At 32.8% G+C, this 16640-nt stretch overlaps 2 protein-coding genes across 2 annotated transcripts in view; both read left to right on the top strand.

Annotated features, from left to right (window-relative positions):
• The window catches only part of LOC105622118, a 47035-nt gene extending 35210 nt beyond the window's left edge, over positions 1 to 11825 (top strand). The window contains exons 10-13 of the mRNA XM_012203552.1: positions 4652 to 4825; positions 6370 to 6619; positions 11059 to 11239; positions 11679 to 11825. Coding sequence (XP_012058942.1) covers positions 4652 to 4825; positions 6370 to 6619; positions 11059 to 11239; positions 11679 to 11825 — 752 coding nt within the window. The remainder of the gene's footprint in view (positions 1 to 4651; positions 4826 to 6369; positions 6620 to 11058; positions 11240 to 11678) is intronic.
• Positions 11826 to 11900: 75 nt separating this feature from the next.
• LOC105622117 lies at positions 11901 to 12700 on the top strand. Its single transcript, XM_012203551.1, has one exon. It carries the CDS (start codon positions 11901 to 11903, stop codon positions 12678 to 12680), a length of 780 nt encoding a protein of 259 aa, XP_012058941.1. The 3' UTR covers positions 12681 to 12700.
• Positions 12701 to 16640: the final 3940 nt, after the last annotated feature.

Raw genomic sequence — 16640 nt, 5'->3', positions numbered from 1 at the left:
TAGATATTTAAGATATAATAATAATTATCGCTAATAATTTTATATATAAAATACGTGCAAGTGTATTGATTCGTCAAACGAACAAACAGTTTTATTATATCTAATTCTTTTAACAATAAACTGTGCATTTAACAATTTTCGTTTCAAACATAATCAGTTTTGAAGGACTTCTTGTCTCAAGAATGAGACATGATAAATCAGGATTTTTGTCGTCGTGGGTGTCTCCTCGACGACGAGAGAAATATTTTATCGCTTATCGCCCTCTTGATTTTCATCGCGAACGGCTTATCAAGTCCCCATCCCAGATCACCCCTCATTAGTTTTCTGTCATATGTAATATCTGTAATAATAATAACGACTGATGATGATAACGGTATTAGTAACCGTAATAATTGAAACATTAAATGTAACACATTAAGTAGATATTAATAACGCTCTATATATAGTGATTAAGTTAATTACAATATTTAATATATGTTTGATACTTTTACGATCATTTAGTTATTGCTTCTTTCCCCTTTCTTTTCGTTTTTATAGTCGCAAATTTTTTACAACAGACATTTGCGAAATGAAATTATAATATCATAATAAGAACATTGGTACAAAAAAAACCTAAATAACGGAAGTTAACAAGGAGCAACTAACGAGAAAAGAATATCACCGAATATCAACTAACTCCTCCCCCCCCCCTTCGAAGAACATCAGTAACATTGAAATTTCTAGCCTGTGCTAGCTTAATGAGAACTTGTGCGAGTTTGACGATTCCATAACCCTAAACAACTTTGAGACTGAGAAATCAATTGAGAAATCGAGTGGAGAGTGAATCAGAGACAAACTGACTTCCACCGAAAGAGATCGCATGTGCGCTGTGATCGTTATTGAAATTTGATTGATCAGGGCGCGGCAGCGGTGGATCCACTTCCGGTACGCGACCCTTCGGGCAGCCTCTGGTGCTGATGTCGCAGGAATCACCGCCTTCGACGTCGGCTTCGCTAAGGACACCCGAGATGGACGTGCAAGCACAACGCGGCGCCAATAAAAAACGATGACAATGCGTCGTATCGCGTTGCATCGCGTTGTCTCGGTTGAATGACGCATTTGCGCGAGTGCATCCGTGGATACAAATACTTTCGGGATTCATCCCGAGGACACCGTGGCGTCGCCGGTCTCGTCATTTTTCTTTTCGCTCGAGCACTATCGATTTTATTTATTCGTTTGTACAACTCGGCGTTACCCGATTTTCTTCCCACGTACGAGAAAAACATATATTTGACGGACATTTTTGGATATCCGTCGGATATCTAAATATCCCGATAATCCCTAGATTTTTATGCTCTCGTTTCCATCAATATAGATTAACTTTAATCTCGGTTCAATTCTCTTCATCTTTTTCTACAGAATTATAAAAATTCATTTCTATTAATGTAAATTAACTTTAATCTCGGTTTATTTATTTTTCATCTTGTCCTAATTCTTAGAACTAGAAGAAGATAAAAAATGTGAGTTAAACTAAGATTCAAGTTTAATTCTACATAGAAATGAGCATTAGAAAAACATTGAGAGTATGTCGAACTGAGATTAAAAATTAATCTGTTAGTAGAAACAAGCATTGAACGTTCGTTTAATTGCTACATAAATTATTATACATGAAGGACTATTACATGAAGAGGACGTAATGAATATTTTGTGTTATATCTGTGCGCGATTCACGGCTATGTATAATAGCAGTGTTAAATATTAAAAAGTCTAGAATGTTTCAGGATATTTAAAAATATCCAGTGGCCATTTCTATTAAAATACGGACTAAATGTGTCTATTAAAACATATTTAGTCCGTATTATATATTGTACAATAAATAACATCATCTATACGTTAATTAATTATACTTCGACGTCCTTGACTACATTTTGTAACATGTTTGAGGAGATATTTCGCACTCGTTGATTAATAGACGCTAATGGATGACCACAGAGACAGCGAATATCGGACAGATGCGCAAACGTGGCTATTTGATTCTCGAATGTATCGATCCGGCTCTATATACATATAATAGATTGCTATATATTATATCCGGAGCAATCGAAAAGCAGATTCCTCACGCGATTCGAACTCATCACGAATGCATGATCATTGGAAATTTATTTCCCTGAAATAATTAGCTAGCTGCACGAAGAAGAGGCGGAAAAATACGATGAGATATATCCAGAATATAGAGAAAGAGCGTAGGATCACGCAGGATTGACGAGAAGAGCGCAAATACATGTTTTTAAATTGAACCTGATTCGCCCATCACGAAGTATTTGCCTATTTATCTATTCATACATACACATACACACACACACCCATTCGACATTGCAATGATCATTTGCGACGATCCATCATGCTTAGGATTGTTTAACGGGAGAGCACCGTTCCAAAAGCTGTCATTCTGAATTAAAATATAAGTTAAATAAAAGTTCCAGTTCGATATACTAACTATTTTGAAACATAAACCATTTCGAAAATATAATATGCATAAAACGTAAATTAAGATACAGAAGAATTTGTCTGCAGGAATATCAGAATAAAGAAAATTTATTATTACATTTCTATTCGTTTTCGCGAATTATTAAATCATCATTTCAAGAGATTTCAATCGATTTAATTAAGGCCTTCTTTCTTATATTTTTCGTTCTTGTTATTTTTCGTTGATGTTCTTTCTTGGAGTGAAATCTCACTCCAAAAGAGTGAAAATACTACCACTATTAAAAAAGAAGTAAAAATATTTGCATTCTTGAATAAAAGTGGCAGATTTTCAGTTTTTTTGGAGTGAAATTCACTCTAAAGGAATAAAATCTTATTCCTTTAAAAGGAGTAAGATTTCTTTCCTTTGAAATGAATCTCATTCCAAAAGGGTAACAATCTGTTATTTTTATTCAAGAGTACAAATATTTTCACTCTTTTTCAATAGTGACAGTATTTTCACTCTTTTTGAGTAAGATTTCACTCCACAAGAGACAGTATAAATGATTTATAAATACGAATTTTAAAAAATTAAATTAAAGAAGAAAAATCTTACTTTTTCATAGAAAACTTCAAAAATAACTATATGTTCGTAGATATCGACTACTGTAACAAATTAAATCGCAAAAACAAATTTATTGCTTAAGTGAATAGAAAACCAATCGCAGCTTGTGGTTCGTATTTTACATATGTATGTAAATATAACTTACGGAAGACAATTTGTGCTTTGCTGTCGATTTAAATCGACATAACACAGCCATTATCGCTTTTTATGCTGATAGCGAGGCTGTTTTATCGGCTCCACTATGTGTGGGCACTGTATATCTTTCATTATCACAAACGAAATAGGATTTATTTCGCGTTTATTTCTATCACCAATACGCTGCTTAATCACTCAACATTTTCTCTTTCGTTTATTTCTATTTCATAATGTACAGTATATGAAGTCAAAACAAAAACAATCTTAGGACAGTTGACCATGTAATTTCGTGTTATAAAATTTTAGAAACGTGCTTTTATCGGCAGTAGAGCGAAAGTAAATATTTAACAATAAGCTTAGAGAGACGTTGTAATGTCTTTACAACGATGCTTTAAGTTCATTGCGAGAGAAACGCTCGTTTTTTTTTGCTTCAAAAGACTCAGTTGAATCTTTGTACACCGAATATTGCAGTTTTTGTTGTTATAATTTATCGTTGTACAATATAACACTTGTACCGTCGAAATACGCAATTAGGAGAAGAAGATTAAAAATATACATTACTTACAATTAGAATAATAGAATTAAAGGGTTTGTTATGCAGAGAATTATTATTTTACGCGCGCACATCCAGAATATTATTTGCGAATTTTTTCGGAAAGCATATGTAAATATTGTAAATAAAAATCTTATTTTCCGCAATTTCGATATTTTTCATATTTTGTTGCGAGTCGTGTCCCGTTATATATTGTGCTGCTTATAAGCTTTTTATTTCAGTATATAAATTATGTTAAGTAATTAGAGTGCATTTGTAAAAAAATTGCTTGCTCTGCTTGCTCGTACAGCCAGTATTTCCATATTCGACGCTGACGATCGATTATCTCTCTTTCAAGATAGATACCTTCACGAACTTTATTTGTAAAAAAAAGAATTTTACTTATAAAAATGAAATTATCTATCATTCAACTAATCTATCATTCAACTAATTATAGAAATTTCATTAATTATTCATTACTCTTTTTTCGGAATTTTTTATCTACAGTAGTCATTAAAGAGTCGCGAATGAAAATTTTAAAATAAATTTTATTGGAAGGGTAGAAATTGAATAAATATTCAGATTGAAATTAAATATTCAGATTTGGAATTTAGCATTACTAAATCAATTTGGAGATTATTTTAAGGTTAGGCTACTTATCTTTATAAAACGTAATTATTACATTTGTTAAAAAAAAATATTATTTTTCATTTTTCGTCAAATCATTTTTTATAAAACAAATTTAAATTGTTCATTAAAAGAAGATATATACATATCAGAACGGCTTAGATTTTCATAATTTCAGAAATTTCTTTTATCAATCGTGATTTATTATATCTAATTTTCGATGTCAGCGTGGAAAATGCAACTTTTATTGTGGCTAACACATTTCTAACCAATAATTATGAAAAACCAAGCACCGCATAGTCCGCAACGTAGACGCGAGAGGCTGAATCTGCGGATGAAGAGCCTCAGTCTGGATTCTCCGGAAGGCACTGCGCACGTGCGTCGTCCGCGGGATTATTATGCCGCGGGTGCAAGAGAAACCACACCGCCTCGACATTCTGACAGTGGCAGTATCAACAGGCTGTGTAAGTAACCGCAAACGTAATATCGTGATATATAAGGTAACTCCGGCAAATACGCCGCGCTGGGATTTACGCCGCAGAAATCAGAAAAAATAGAAGGAGTGGGGGTAATTTTCCCGCAACTACTCTCTGTTACATGCCTTTATGTTATATTAGTATTGTGTTATGATTTCAGTTTCTTACTGTTAATATTAATGAAATTATTGTGAATTGAATCGATATTTGTCACTGTGTTGAGTAGCGCCATCATAAATTATAATACATAAAATGATTACTGTAGGACGTGCAAAAGACTTAACGGTTATTTCGTGATCATGAGTGTAGAGGAATAATAAAGCATGTTGTATAACAAAATACAAGTACTTTGCTCTTATATTTTTTGTTTGTTGTCTTGTATATCCCACCTGTTTGGGATTATACGGCATTTTTAATGGGCGGGATTTATGCCCAAAGTATACAAAGTCGGCAGATTGAATTCAATGCAATAAACTCATTACATGAAATATATACCTCATATCATAACACTTGTAATATATGTGAGAAAATTATTATTTATACTTTATATACACATTTATCATTTGTATTCCTTAATAAAACTTTATAAACGCATTTTATTAGTTATCGTGTCATTTTACAAATATTATTATTTATATGCATTATTTGTAAATTTTTCATGAGCCATACATATCTCCCCTCCTTTTATGGAGTAGTCATATATCTCACCTTTATGGGATATACAGTAAAATACAAAGATTTTAAAAAGTTCATTTTTTAATATAAAAAAAAATATTTCGGATTTCCAATTTTTTCCATAATAGTACAAAGTTTTTACTTATATAGTTTGTTTATTTTAAACATAGTAAATAATACTTAATAAATTAAGTTTCTGATAGATGCGGCATATATACCGGAGTTACCCTAATATTAGACTGGTACATGTAAAATGGATTGTTTTTATAAGAGAGCTTTCGATAAAACTATTTAAAAGCTCGTTTAGTTAAACTTGAATGTTTTAAGAATTTAGTTACGGAAAAATATTTGGGTTGCGAAAGTTAATAAAATTTGTTCGTTCTCAATTATTCGCGTGTAAGTATTTTGTAAATTTATATTTTAATTCTCGGATTTAAATTCTTAAAGAATTTAAATTTTTTATTAATATTAATAAAATGCAAAATACTAAAACATTTATATATTATTTTATAACTTGCAAATCGGTACACGTAATCTTATAGTAATATAAATAGTAATTCGTAATATAAATCTGATACACGTAGAGAGAAAAGTTAAAAACAAAATAAATTTTAATGAATTTAAGACATACATATATAAGTTTTTATATGCAAACAATTTTTTTTTATAAAAATTGCGTTTTATCTAGATAAATTCTGCAATTATTTGCTTCAAAAGAAAATGATACAGAATATATTTAAGAACTTAAACTTCAATTTTACATGAAAACGCGAAATTGTCATTTTACATGTGTCAGCCTAATTAGTCTTTGAACAATAATAACGAGCCGCAAGTTCGCGTGCAAATGTTATTTCCAGCACCCTGCAGCCCGGGTCAGAGTCACGGAATGCACAAACATGTGCGAAACGCCATTCGGATGTCCAGTATGGAGCTACCGGACGATAATGAGAAGTCATACTCGTCGGCGAGCACGTCGCCGTGTCCATCGCCACACACCAATAATCAGAACCACTTGAATCCACCCGGCAAGCGTGTTCTGCCACCGAATAATCTCTACGTTGTTCTGTACAACTTCGAGGCACGACATCCAGACGAGCTGGATCTTAAGTAAGAACTTGTTTCATACAGCATAGAAAAAACCAGCGTTTCTCCATCCCTTTTTACAAGCCCTCATATTAACAATCTAATAGTTAGTTATAAACATGAATACTTTTATTTCAAAAAGATAAAATATGCCTGAAATAATTGTTTTTTATGTATTTTTTTATACATTTATATATTTTTTTTTATATGTACTTAAATATTATATGTAATTAATTATAAGATCAGATTTATTCAAATTATTTGGAATATTTAGTTTATTTTACAAGTAATTTGTGCAATTATAATTTTAAAAAAATATAATTTAAGAGTAATTATAACAATGTACGTATCTTAAACACTCTTCCGCACGCAAGTATTTGTAATTCCATTATTAAAATTCTTGCATGCAACGACAAAAAGTATTGCGAATGACGCGACATTGATCGTAAATAATTAATTAATTAATTGACTTACCAAGTCGATGTACTGCCAGCTGCTTCTTCACTCCTTTTCTTCTCTGTTACTCCGCTGATTCTAGCTTATCCTTTCAGCCTAAAAATTCATAAAATTAATAATTAGCATACACTTATCATTAGATAAACTAATAAACTTATAAAGATTGCTCATTGTTTCAAATGACACTGTTGATTCATTCGCGCACTTTCACGATTTATTCGCTCGCTGCATTTTAATCAGGGTTGGGTAGTAACTAGTTAAAATATTAAAAGTTAAAAAAAAAGTTAAAAAGTTAATAACTTTTAGTTTAACTTAATTAATTTTAAATGTATTAAATTTTAACTTAACTTAAGTTACTTTTAAACGTTAACATTTTAACTTTTTTTTAATTTAAACAATTTTTTTATCTCTTTTAAATATCTTAGAAAAATATAATAAGACTAAGGGCGTATATTCGTAATCTCTTCATATTTTAAGACCATGTTAAATAATTTCTTAAGATGCTAATACAGCCCTCTGATTGGTTTATGCAGTTATGCCGTAAGCCTTAGTCCGGATCTATAATAGATGTTTTAAGCCTTAAGAAATTGACCAATTACAGTCAAATATTCTTCTCGCATTCGATTGTAATTGGTCAAGTTCTTATGACTTAAGACTTATAAAAGTAATCACTGATCTTGTATCTCCTTTATGTGCTGACTGTTTTTTCAAAGTTTATAATTTATATAATTATATCGTTATGTGTATGTACTTATATCACATATGAATAAAAAAATTAAAAATTTAATTTACTTAATAATCTATATTGTAGTTATTTAATCTCATTTTAAGAAAAATTAAGACATTTTGATCTAAAAAATAATTTTTTTCAAAATTAACTTTTTTTTAAACTTAAGTTAATTCAATATTGACTAACTTACGTTAATTTTTTATTCCTTCAACTTTTAACTTAACTTTATTAATTTTATAAAGCCATTAACTTTAACTTTATTCAATTAAAAAAAAACATTAACTTACCTAACTCTGATTTTAATGTAATAGCGAAGTTAATAAATACAATTATGTCTCAATTAGATCACTATATAATCGTCGCCAGTTATATTTTCTATAGCATTCCAAACTATAAGAATAATCCATATTACTGACGCGATATTCTTTATTCAGCGATATGGTCGCATGGATTTCATTCGATGAAATTATCATAGGTATATATGACACGATATAACTTTATTCAACAACTTCAATGATCGCGCGGAGTTTACTTGATGAATCTGTCCCGCTAAATGTAGCAAACTGCAGTATTCAACGGCGGATTTTTCATTAAATGGGCTAGATCTCGCGTCAAATTAGATACTCACTACTACAAGAATCTCGTAAATCAACTTATGTATACATTTGTGAGCTCAAAGTATGTCAAAAATTCGAAGACGTCAAGAAAATACGTATTAATGGCACGCTACTCGCCGACCATTATCCTATCGAAATTACTTCTGTCAGTCAATTCTGCTTTTCTCCTCCACATTTCCTCAAGGCTCTAGGTACACTTACAAATTCGAACAGAAAGCGGACGGATAGATGGATGACTGGCATCAGACACGATCATGTACGTTCGACTCACGCACAACTCACGGTTCGAAATCATCATCCGTCACTCAATCCGACAACTCTGACAAGGCTGACACTTGCAAGACCTGTTACGAATAAATTGCAAGAAAACGCAAAGAAACGCTGATTGAATCCAGAGTATCTGGATGATTGACAGCGGGCAACGTAACTTCATACTGTCAATGGACGAGTTCAAGACGACAAAATATCTAGGCATGCTTACTGAACGGTTGAATTGGTTGGATCTATAAGTAACAACCAATTATGTTCATTTGCTCGGCGAGCAGGCTAGCCGCTTTGTCAATTTGAACGCGCCTAATGGGTGCATCTAGATTATCTAGAAGCACAACCGCTCACCGTTTAATGAGTTCTTGCATTTGATTGGCATATTCCATTAGATGTAAAAATATAGACCAAACAGGTACAAGAGATCATTAAATGCTCAGTAAGCGATCATGCTTCTGGATGCACCTATGGGATATTTTATTAACTGAGATATCTCACTTTTACATTCAGATTAAGTTAATTACAACAGCTTTAATGTGCACTGAGTGCGCACCAGTTCTGCCAGTGAAAAATGCTATTACCATCACTCCCGTCGGCTCCGAGTTGGCAAACAGGATAACGCGCGGACCAGTGAATGAACGCATTCAAATTTACAAAGCGGCTAACCTACTTGCCAAGCAAATAAACATGATTAGTTGTTACTTATAGATCCAACCAATCACATTCAATTGCTCGGCGAACAGGCTAGCTGCTTTATAGATGGCTTGAACACATCCAATATTTTTCAAGATTTTTCAGAAAAGCGATATTTTCATAGTTCCGGTAATAACGATAACGGCGCAGCAATTGTTTACATTTTGCATAACAAAACAGTTGTGTTTCAATTGTTGTCAACGAATATTATATGAATATTATACACCGCTGCGCCGCGCTGGTGCGAAGCGAGTCAGTTTGAAATAGGGAACGTGACTTGAGCGTTCCGTTCACGCATGATGCACATGCTGCATTATTTATCCTTGTTATTCACTGAATATTAAACAAGGATAAATGATGCATCATGCGCATCATGCGTGAAACGGAACGCAGCCTTGTATACGCAGCTAACTTCATAGTGACGCTATCTTCTCGCGCGATTTGGAACGCGAAGTTTCAATTTTGTATTTGTGCAATAGCATTGAACGAAGTGGCAAGGAATAATAATATCGACGTCATAATAACATTAAATAAATCATAATAACATTAAATAAAATCGAGTATGTAATTACTTTTATATATATAAGCGGCTTGTTACATAATCTCGCGTGAATTAACGTAGATGATTCATTGATATTGAAACAGATATACAGGGTGTTCCATAAAGACCGTAATAATGTTTAAGGACAGATTTCCGAAATCATTTGTGAGACGAATCTAATGTCGAGAGTATAATAGTTTTTAATTATAAGCACTTAAAGTTAATTTTTGAATTATAAGCATTTAAACTTTTTAAGATATAAAAGATGATTCGGGGATCGAAGGAGAGAGTATAATTTTCTTATGCATTAACTGTAGGTATTTAATAAAATAAAATTCCTGAAACATAATTTTTATTGATAATTTTTATTAATATATAATGATATTAGATTTTAATTAAATGAGAAGTTTTATGATCTCAAAAAGATTACATGTACTCTTAGAAGAATGTGGCTGTTATCCTAGTTGCAAATATTTTTGCTGTTAAGCAAAAATATATAGCATTTTTATAAGATATTCTATATTTATCTATATTTATTTATTCTATATTTATTTTCTATTTTTAATGTGTCAAAAAACATGATGGTAATACACTGTGTATCGGCGATACTCCATGGAGAAATAAAAATCAGATTGACGTCGATTAGACATCAATTAGGTGTCACTTAGGTGTCACTTAGATGTCTGTCAATGTCTAATTGACGTCGATCCGGTTTTTTATTTCTCCCTAGGACATGAAGCGTGTTAATCTGTCTTATGAATGACTGCAACGCCAAGCTTTTTTTCTCGATTTAAATTTGAATTTTTTATTTACTCCCATTATGTGACGTAATTTTAACTAGCACCATCATATTTTTCACCTCAAAAACTATAAGAGTAATGATATCGGTTTTACTTTTCCCGAACATAAAAGCAAGTCTTTTAATTTATAACACCCTTTTCTGATATTAACAATTAAAATATGAGGAAAATTTTGCTTTTGTAATAAATATATTGTATATCACGATTTATTACACAAGAATAACTATTTCGTTTAGATTATTCTCTTTTCTCGTGCTCGTATATTATAACAAATTATAACTAATTTAATATACGCTCCAATTAATGTTCGATACTATTCGTGTGTTTGATTGCGGAATGTTGGTTTACGTACGTAATTACAGGGCCGGTTACAAAATCACGGTAATCGACAAATCTGAGAAAGATTGGTGGAAAGGCAAATGTCTTGGTGGCCGTATTGGTTATTTTCCAAGTGCGTACGTTATGCGGGTGGAATCTGGTCAAAGAACTCTTCAGGTCACACGCAACTTGCAGCTGGCTGATCAAACTCTGCTACGAGATCAGGTATTTATGTGCGTTGCGTGGTGTTAAAAATTGTTTAAAACAATCCGTGAAGTATTTAAAAAGAAAAATCACCAGATTTTCAATTCGCATTGCCTTAGTTTTACTTACGTCAATATTTATTAAATTTTTACATTTAAAAGAATTTTTACAGGGTAGAGCTTTTTTGTTCATTTCTTGTGATAATGTTTCTGAACAGTACATATTGAATATTTAAAGTCGTGCTTGTACTCTCAAAAAGCAATCATGATTGTATAAAGTAATTGTAATCACGACATTGCAAAGAGGTATTGTTTGCCGCCATATTAGTTTAAGTTTGAAATTGACAGAATAGCCCCACCCTACTTTGAGAAAGCGAATGTAAAAGTTTAATCTTTTCGTTTCGTTACACAATGTATATATATACATATATATATATATATATATATATATACATATATAGATCGTGATCCAAGTGGGCGAAGAAATGGATGGGGTGGCGATGGTAAGATGCGCAGCGGACGTGCGTTCCGCTGATCACACGGGCAAGGAGGGCGACGTTCTCTACAAGGAAATTCTCTGCCCTCTCAAATATCTGCAGGAGGTGTGACGACAGCCTTATCATCATCAAGTCGTACGAGGCGGTAGCGTCATTGTGAGCAACGAACGTCGACGTTGCACCGATATGCGTGATCGTTTCTCGATGCGTCGTCACGTTGCTGAGAAGTATTACGATTGTCTGCAATGCGCCGAACAGTGTCGTCACGTAGACAACAGCCACTGCCCCAGCGGCAGTGGGAACAACAACAATAATTACAGTAACAACAATAACGACAAGAACGACGGTGAGGCCGTCGCCGTTAATCATCGGATTCGCGGTAATTATCATCTACCAGCCTCGAGTGCGGAGTTGTATCTCGACGAGGAGGCATCGATGTCTCCCGACGAACTCAGGAGAGTTCGGAGCACGAGAGGCAGTCTGAGCAAATCTTTGGCGAGGCATCAGTCAGCGCACCTGACGCCAGCCAAGAAGAGATCCTCCCTGGCACGACCGGTTCGCGTTCACGACTCCTTTGTGCAGCCGAGACGACCGATGGCCGAGGAGGACGGTTATCAGGAGTCGCAACGCGATCAGCAGACGTGCAAGAACCCGTGGTGGTGGGAGCGCCGGGATCAGCAGGAGCCTAACACGTCGAGCTACAGCTATCATCGCGACACCGAGGATGGTAACGCCGGTTGGCCTATTCGCCTGCGGCTCGAGCAGATGCTAGAGCTGACGTTGCCGCAGACCAAGCGGAAGAAGAAGAAGAAGAAAAAAACGGCGACGGCGACGATGATGCTGATGAAACAGCAGCAGCGCGGCAGGCACGGCTTCAAGGATACTGAGAAGCTCCTCAAGGTACTCAGCATTAACAATGTGGACCAAGATAATAGGTACAACGTCAAACGATGTTCCGTCATGTAGAGATTAGCGTAAAATGAAAGAAAAAAAAAATGAAAAGAAACCAAAAAAAAAGCGTGTAACAAACTTCTTAAGGAAACACCGTAGGACTCTGATACGCTCGTATCTGGAATCCTGCTTTCGGGCGTTACTCGCGGCCGGGTAGAGCCGCAAAGATCGAAGCTTCGAGTCTTTTGGTATACTTAATAATTTTCGGTAAGTTTTATTTTATTTTAATTCTTTGTTTCAGTTATAGAACGTGAGGAAGGACAAACGGGAAGTCGCGGCGCGACGAAAAATCTCCCGTGTGCATTTATCTTCGTTTTTTATTTATATATTTCAGTTTTGCTTATAAGTGAAAATTGTCTGAAAATTTTATTTGTTGTTTACATTAATGAGCGCTTTTAGCACAATGTTTAGCTTGTAACTGTTGAAAGTTTTCGTGATGCTAATTGGATTGTACTTTTAGAGAAATAGCCCTATCTCGGTAAAGAAAATTTCCAACAGTTGCAAATTAAATGTTCTACTAAAGGCGACTAATTTGTATATTTTGAGTCGTAAGTTATTCTTGCAGTAACGATGTTAGATATCGCTAATTGAAAGGAATTGCAAGTATTCATTTTTGTTTTCCTATTTTTCTTTCTAATAATTAATTCTTTTAATAATTCTAATAACTTTTCTAATAATTTTTCTGATAATTTGTAATTTATTATCGTCTCATATTTTTTAATCTTTTAGTCTTAATTTCTTTCATTGTACCATTAAGTATGAGTATTAATAACGAGAAAATCTTTGTCATTACGCATTTTTCCGAAGCGTCATTTGATAACCATCGCGGCTTCGATAACGCGCAAAGCACTTCTAGAGACAGAAACTGTTTCCGTTTCGTTCTTTCTAGCTATTTTCTCAGTTTGAAGATAGAGATTATTTCCTTTTAGCTGCGTATCTACTCCGGCATCTCGAAATCCAATATCCCTTTATTGCTTTGATCGAGCATTTTTACTTTTATAGGACGAAGTGGTCAGTGTCGCGACTCAAAAGAAAAAGCTTAGTAATGAACGATTTATTCACTATTACCGCGTTGCAGAGTGAAAAATATCGCTTCGTCGCTTAGTTTAAAAGTCGAGAGCTATTTTATCTCCATATAATCGGAGCTAATTAATCGTTCGTACCCGCATTCGCGCAAAAGCGAACCAAGGATTAGCAAGGAAAAAGAGAGAAAGTAAAACCAATTTCATTCCACTAAACTGCCTGGGATCATCGCGGACGCTTAATCGCGAGCTCCTCTCAAGTTTTACGCGACAACATCACTCCGAATAATTTTTTATATCAAGAAATAACACCGATGGTATATCGTGTTGGGCGTGAAAATTATTCACGCACAGCGAATCGCTTGTTTGCGATTGGAGGAACGAGTGAATGAAGGAAATATATCGCATTTACGATATAGAGAAAGCAGTAGTTTCTAGAAAATAAAATTACGGAGTTTATACTGTTGCTTCCAATTACGTACATTTTAATTTTTTAAAAATATATAAAATACAAAATTAAAATATAAAACATTTCAATTTGTTTTTTAAGCTGACATTTATAATTATAATTAATTCTTGATAACGAGCCGTTTGCTTCACCTTTGACTTTCATTCATATTATCGCATTATTAAATTAACGACGAATCTAAAGTAACTGGCAAATAACAGTTTATATTTGAAAATAAATAAGAGATATTGCGATATACCTCCTACGTCCGCTTAGTCCTTCGAGTTGTCTCGTTAACAGCGATAGTCCAGAGAAGAGCAAATACCTACAAACAATGGATGTACACGCGTAATCCAAGTGCCATATTGCGTCGCGACAGCATTAAAGCCTATAAAATCTAAGCATTTGAATGAACGTTCCAGTATTAAATACATAAAACAAGTTGTGTGATTTGACGTAATTCGTGACGCGATGATTCGAGATACGCACTTTCCCTCGTCGTGTCGTAGGCAACCCACAAGCATATAAATAAATAGATAAAGCGAACCCTTCTTCTGTCGCGAACGAACGTCACGAACGTCAGGGAGAAGAGTCGGTTCGCGTGAGCTCACTGCGCGTTAAAATCGTACGAGCGATGAAAATGAGTACGGTACTAATCTCGATCGGATTTTATAAAGAATCTTGCCCATTTTTATGTGGATTCTTTTGTCGATAACGAAGGTCAGCTAAAATGAAATATTATATTATAAGATCAAAATGTTCCATAGACGTTCTTTTCATGTCGTTCCGAGATGTATTGCAATATTAGACACATTTGTAAATACATATACATTGTTAAAAATGTCATGAAATTTAATGTACTTTTAAGTTACATAAATTGAATTCAATTTTATAACACTAAATTATATTTAATGTATCTGCAACTGAAAAGTATATTCGTATATGAAATTTAATGTACTTTTTATAAAATTTTACGAAGTAAATTTTAGTGCATTTTTTATTAAACTTTACTTTTTATAGATTTGCATGAAATTTAACGTAAGTAAACGTTAAATTTAAATTAAAGTTAAATTTAAGTTACTTACTTTATTTTCATTGATAATATCAAATATTTTTAATGTATCTATTTGAAATTTGCTTCCATTACATATAACGGAAGCAAATTTCTGTTTTTTTAACAGTGTATTTTAATTTAAAATATAAAGTTCATTTATTTTTTGGTAACTGTGCCGTAATATTTTTATGAATAGAATAATGAATAATGAATTAATTGATATAAATGAAACATAAAATAAAGTAGTACAATTTCGAACATAGTTCCGAATAAAATAAGATTTGAATCCAATTCTTAAAGTTCAAGTTTGATTTTTTTCCCATTTAATACTTTCTTCAGTAACACAATGTCAATCAAGATTACTAAACTTGAACTTTGAAAGTTGGATTTAAATTTTATTTCATTCCGAATTATACTATATTCAAAATTATCTTACCGTCTTACCTTAGTCTTACCTTAATTACTTTTTAAAAAAGCAACTTTATTTGTTGGTTGTTTTTGTAGACAATTTGCTGAGTCTGTCATTTTTTTCAATGGATATCTTGATGTAATCTATTCATTCCTTTATCCATTAATATATGATTCATTACTATATATGTGAAGAATCCAAAATAGGCAAGATTCTTTGTAATCGTCAAAGTAGCAAATTGCTTTCAATACTTGCGTTTTAATTCATTTCTGCGTTTTAATTAATTTTCATTTTTTATTTGTGAGTAACCACGAAGAAATGGTTCTGCATCGAATTCCTTACAAAAATTCAATTTAATACTGGCCTTACAAAAATTCAATTTAATTCAGTTTTTTTTAATAATACTGAAAATTACTTATTTTTATTATTAAAAGCATTGTTAAGAACAATAATGTTTTTAATAATCAAATTAATTCATACCTTCCAGTATTAAATTTTTATAAGGGATGTCTAAGTGGCATTTAAGGAGCATTTACAAGAACTCCATCAGTTTTAACACGCGTGAACTTGCGAGGTGAAATAATCGTAGACCTAGAAATAGCGGGATTAAATAAGTATTGTTTCGTTATATGTTGTCGGTTATAATATATTCTCACGAGTGCCCTTTTTTCGTTAACGTAACTCTATCGCATTATCAACTATAGCGTAGAGAGACATAAAATTATTGACAAAGCTATCATTCCTAGTATTTTATAAAAAGAAATACTAGGTTTTTTTTATTGCCGATATTCATAGTCGGTTCTTATATTTAAGATCATTTTAAATACAGTCTTAAAATATTACGAATCAATCACAGAACTGTATTAGTATCTTAAAACTACTTAAGATGCGCTAATACAATTTATTACATACACTGAAAAAAAAGATTGGTTGCTGCAACAATTAGTATAGTAATAATAGTACGATAGACATTTATTTATTAATTAGTCTAATAATTAACTAATTTTAGGTTTTTAGGTTTAGGTTACGTAACAAACTTAAG

Source organism: Atta cephalotes (genome assembly GCF_000143395.1).
Source record: "Atta cephalotes unplaced genomic scaffold scaffold00040, whole genome shotgun sequence".
NCBI lineage: Eukaryota > Metazoa > Arthropoda > Insecta > Hymenoptera > Formicidae > Atta > Atta cephalotes.
This window is presented reverse-complemented; position numbering and strand designations above follow the sequence as displayed.

Coding starts and splice junctions, on each gene's coding strand:
- LOC105622117 (XM_012203551.1), top strand. CDS start 11,901: ATGCGTGATCGTTTCTCGATGCGTCGTCACGTTGCTGAGAAGTATTAC.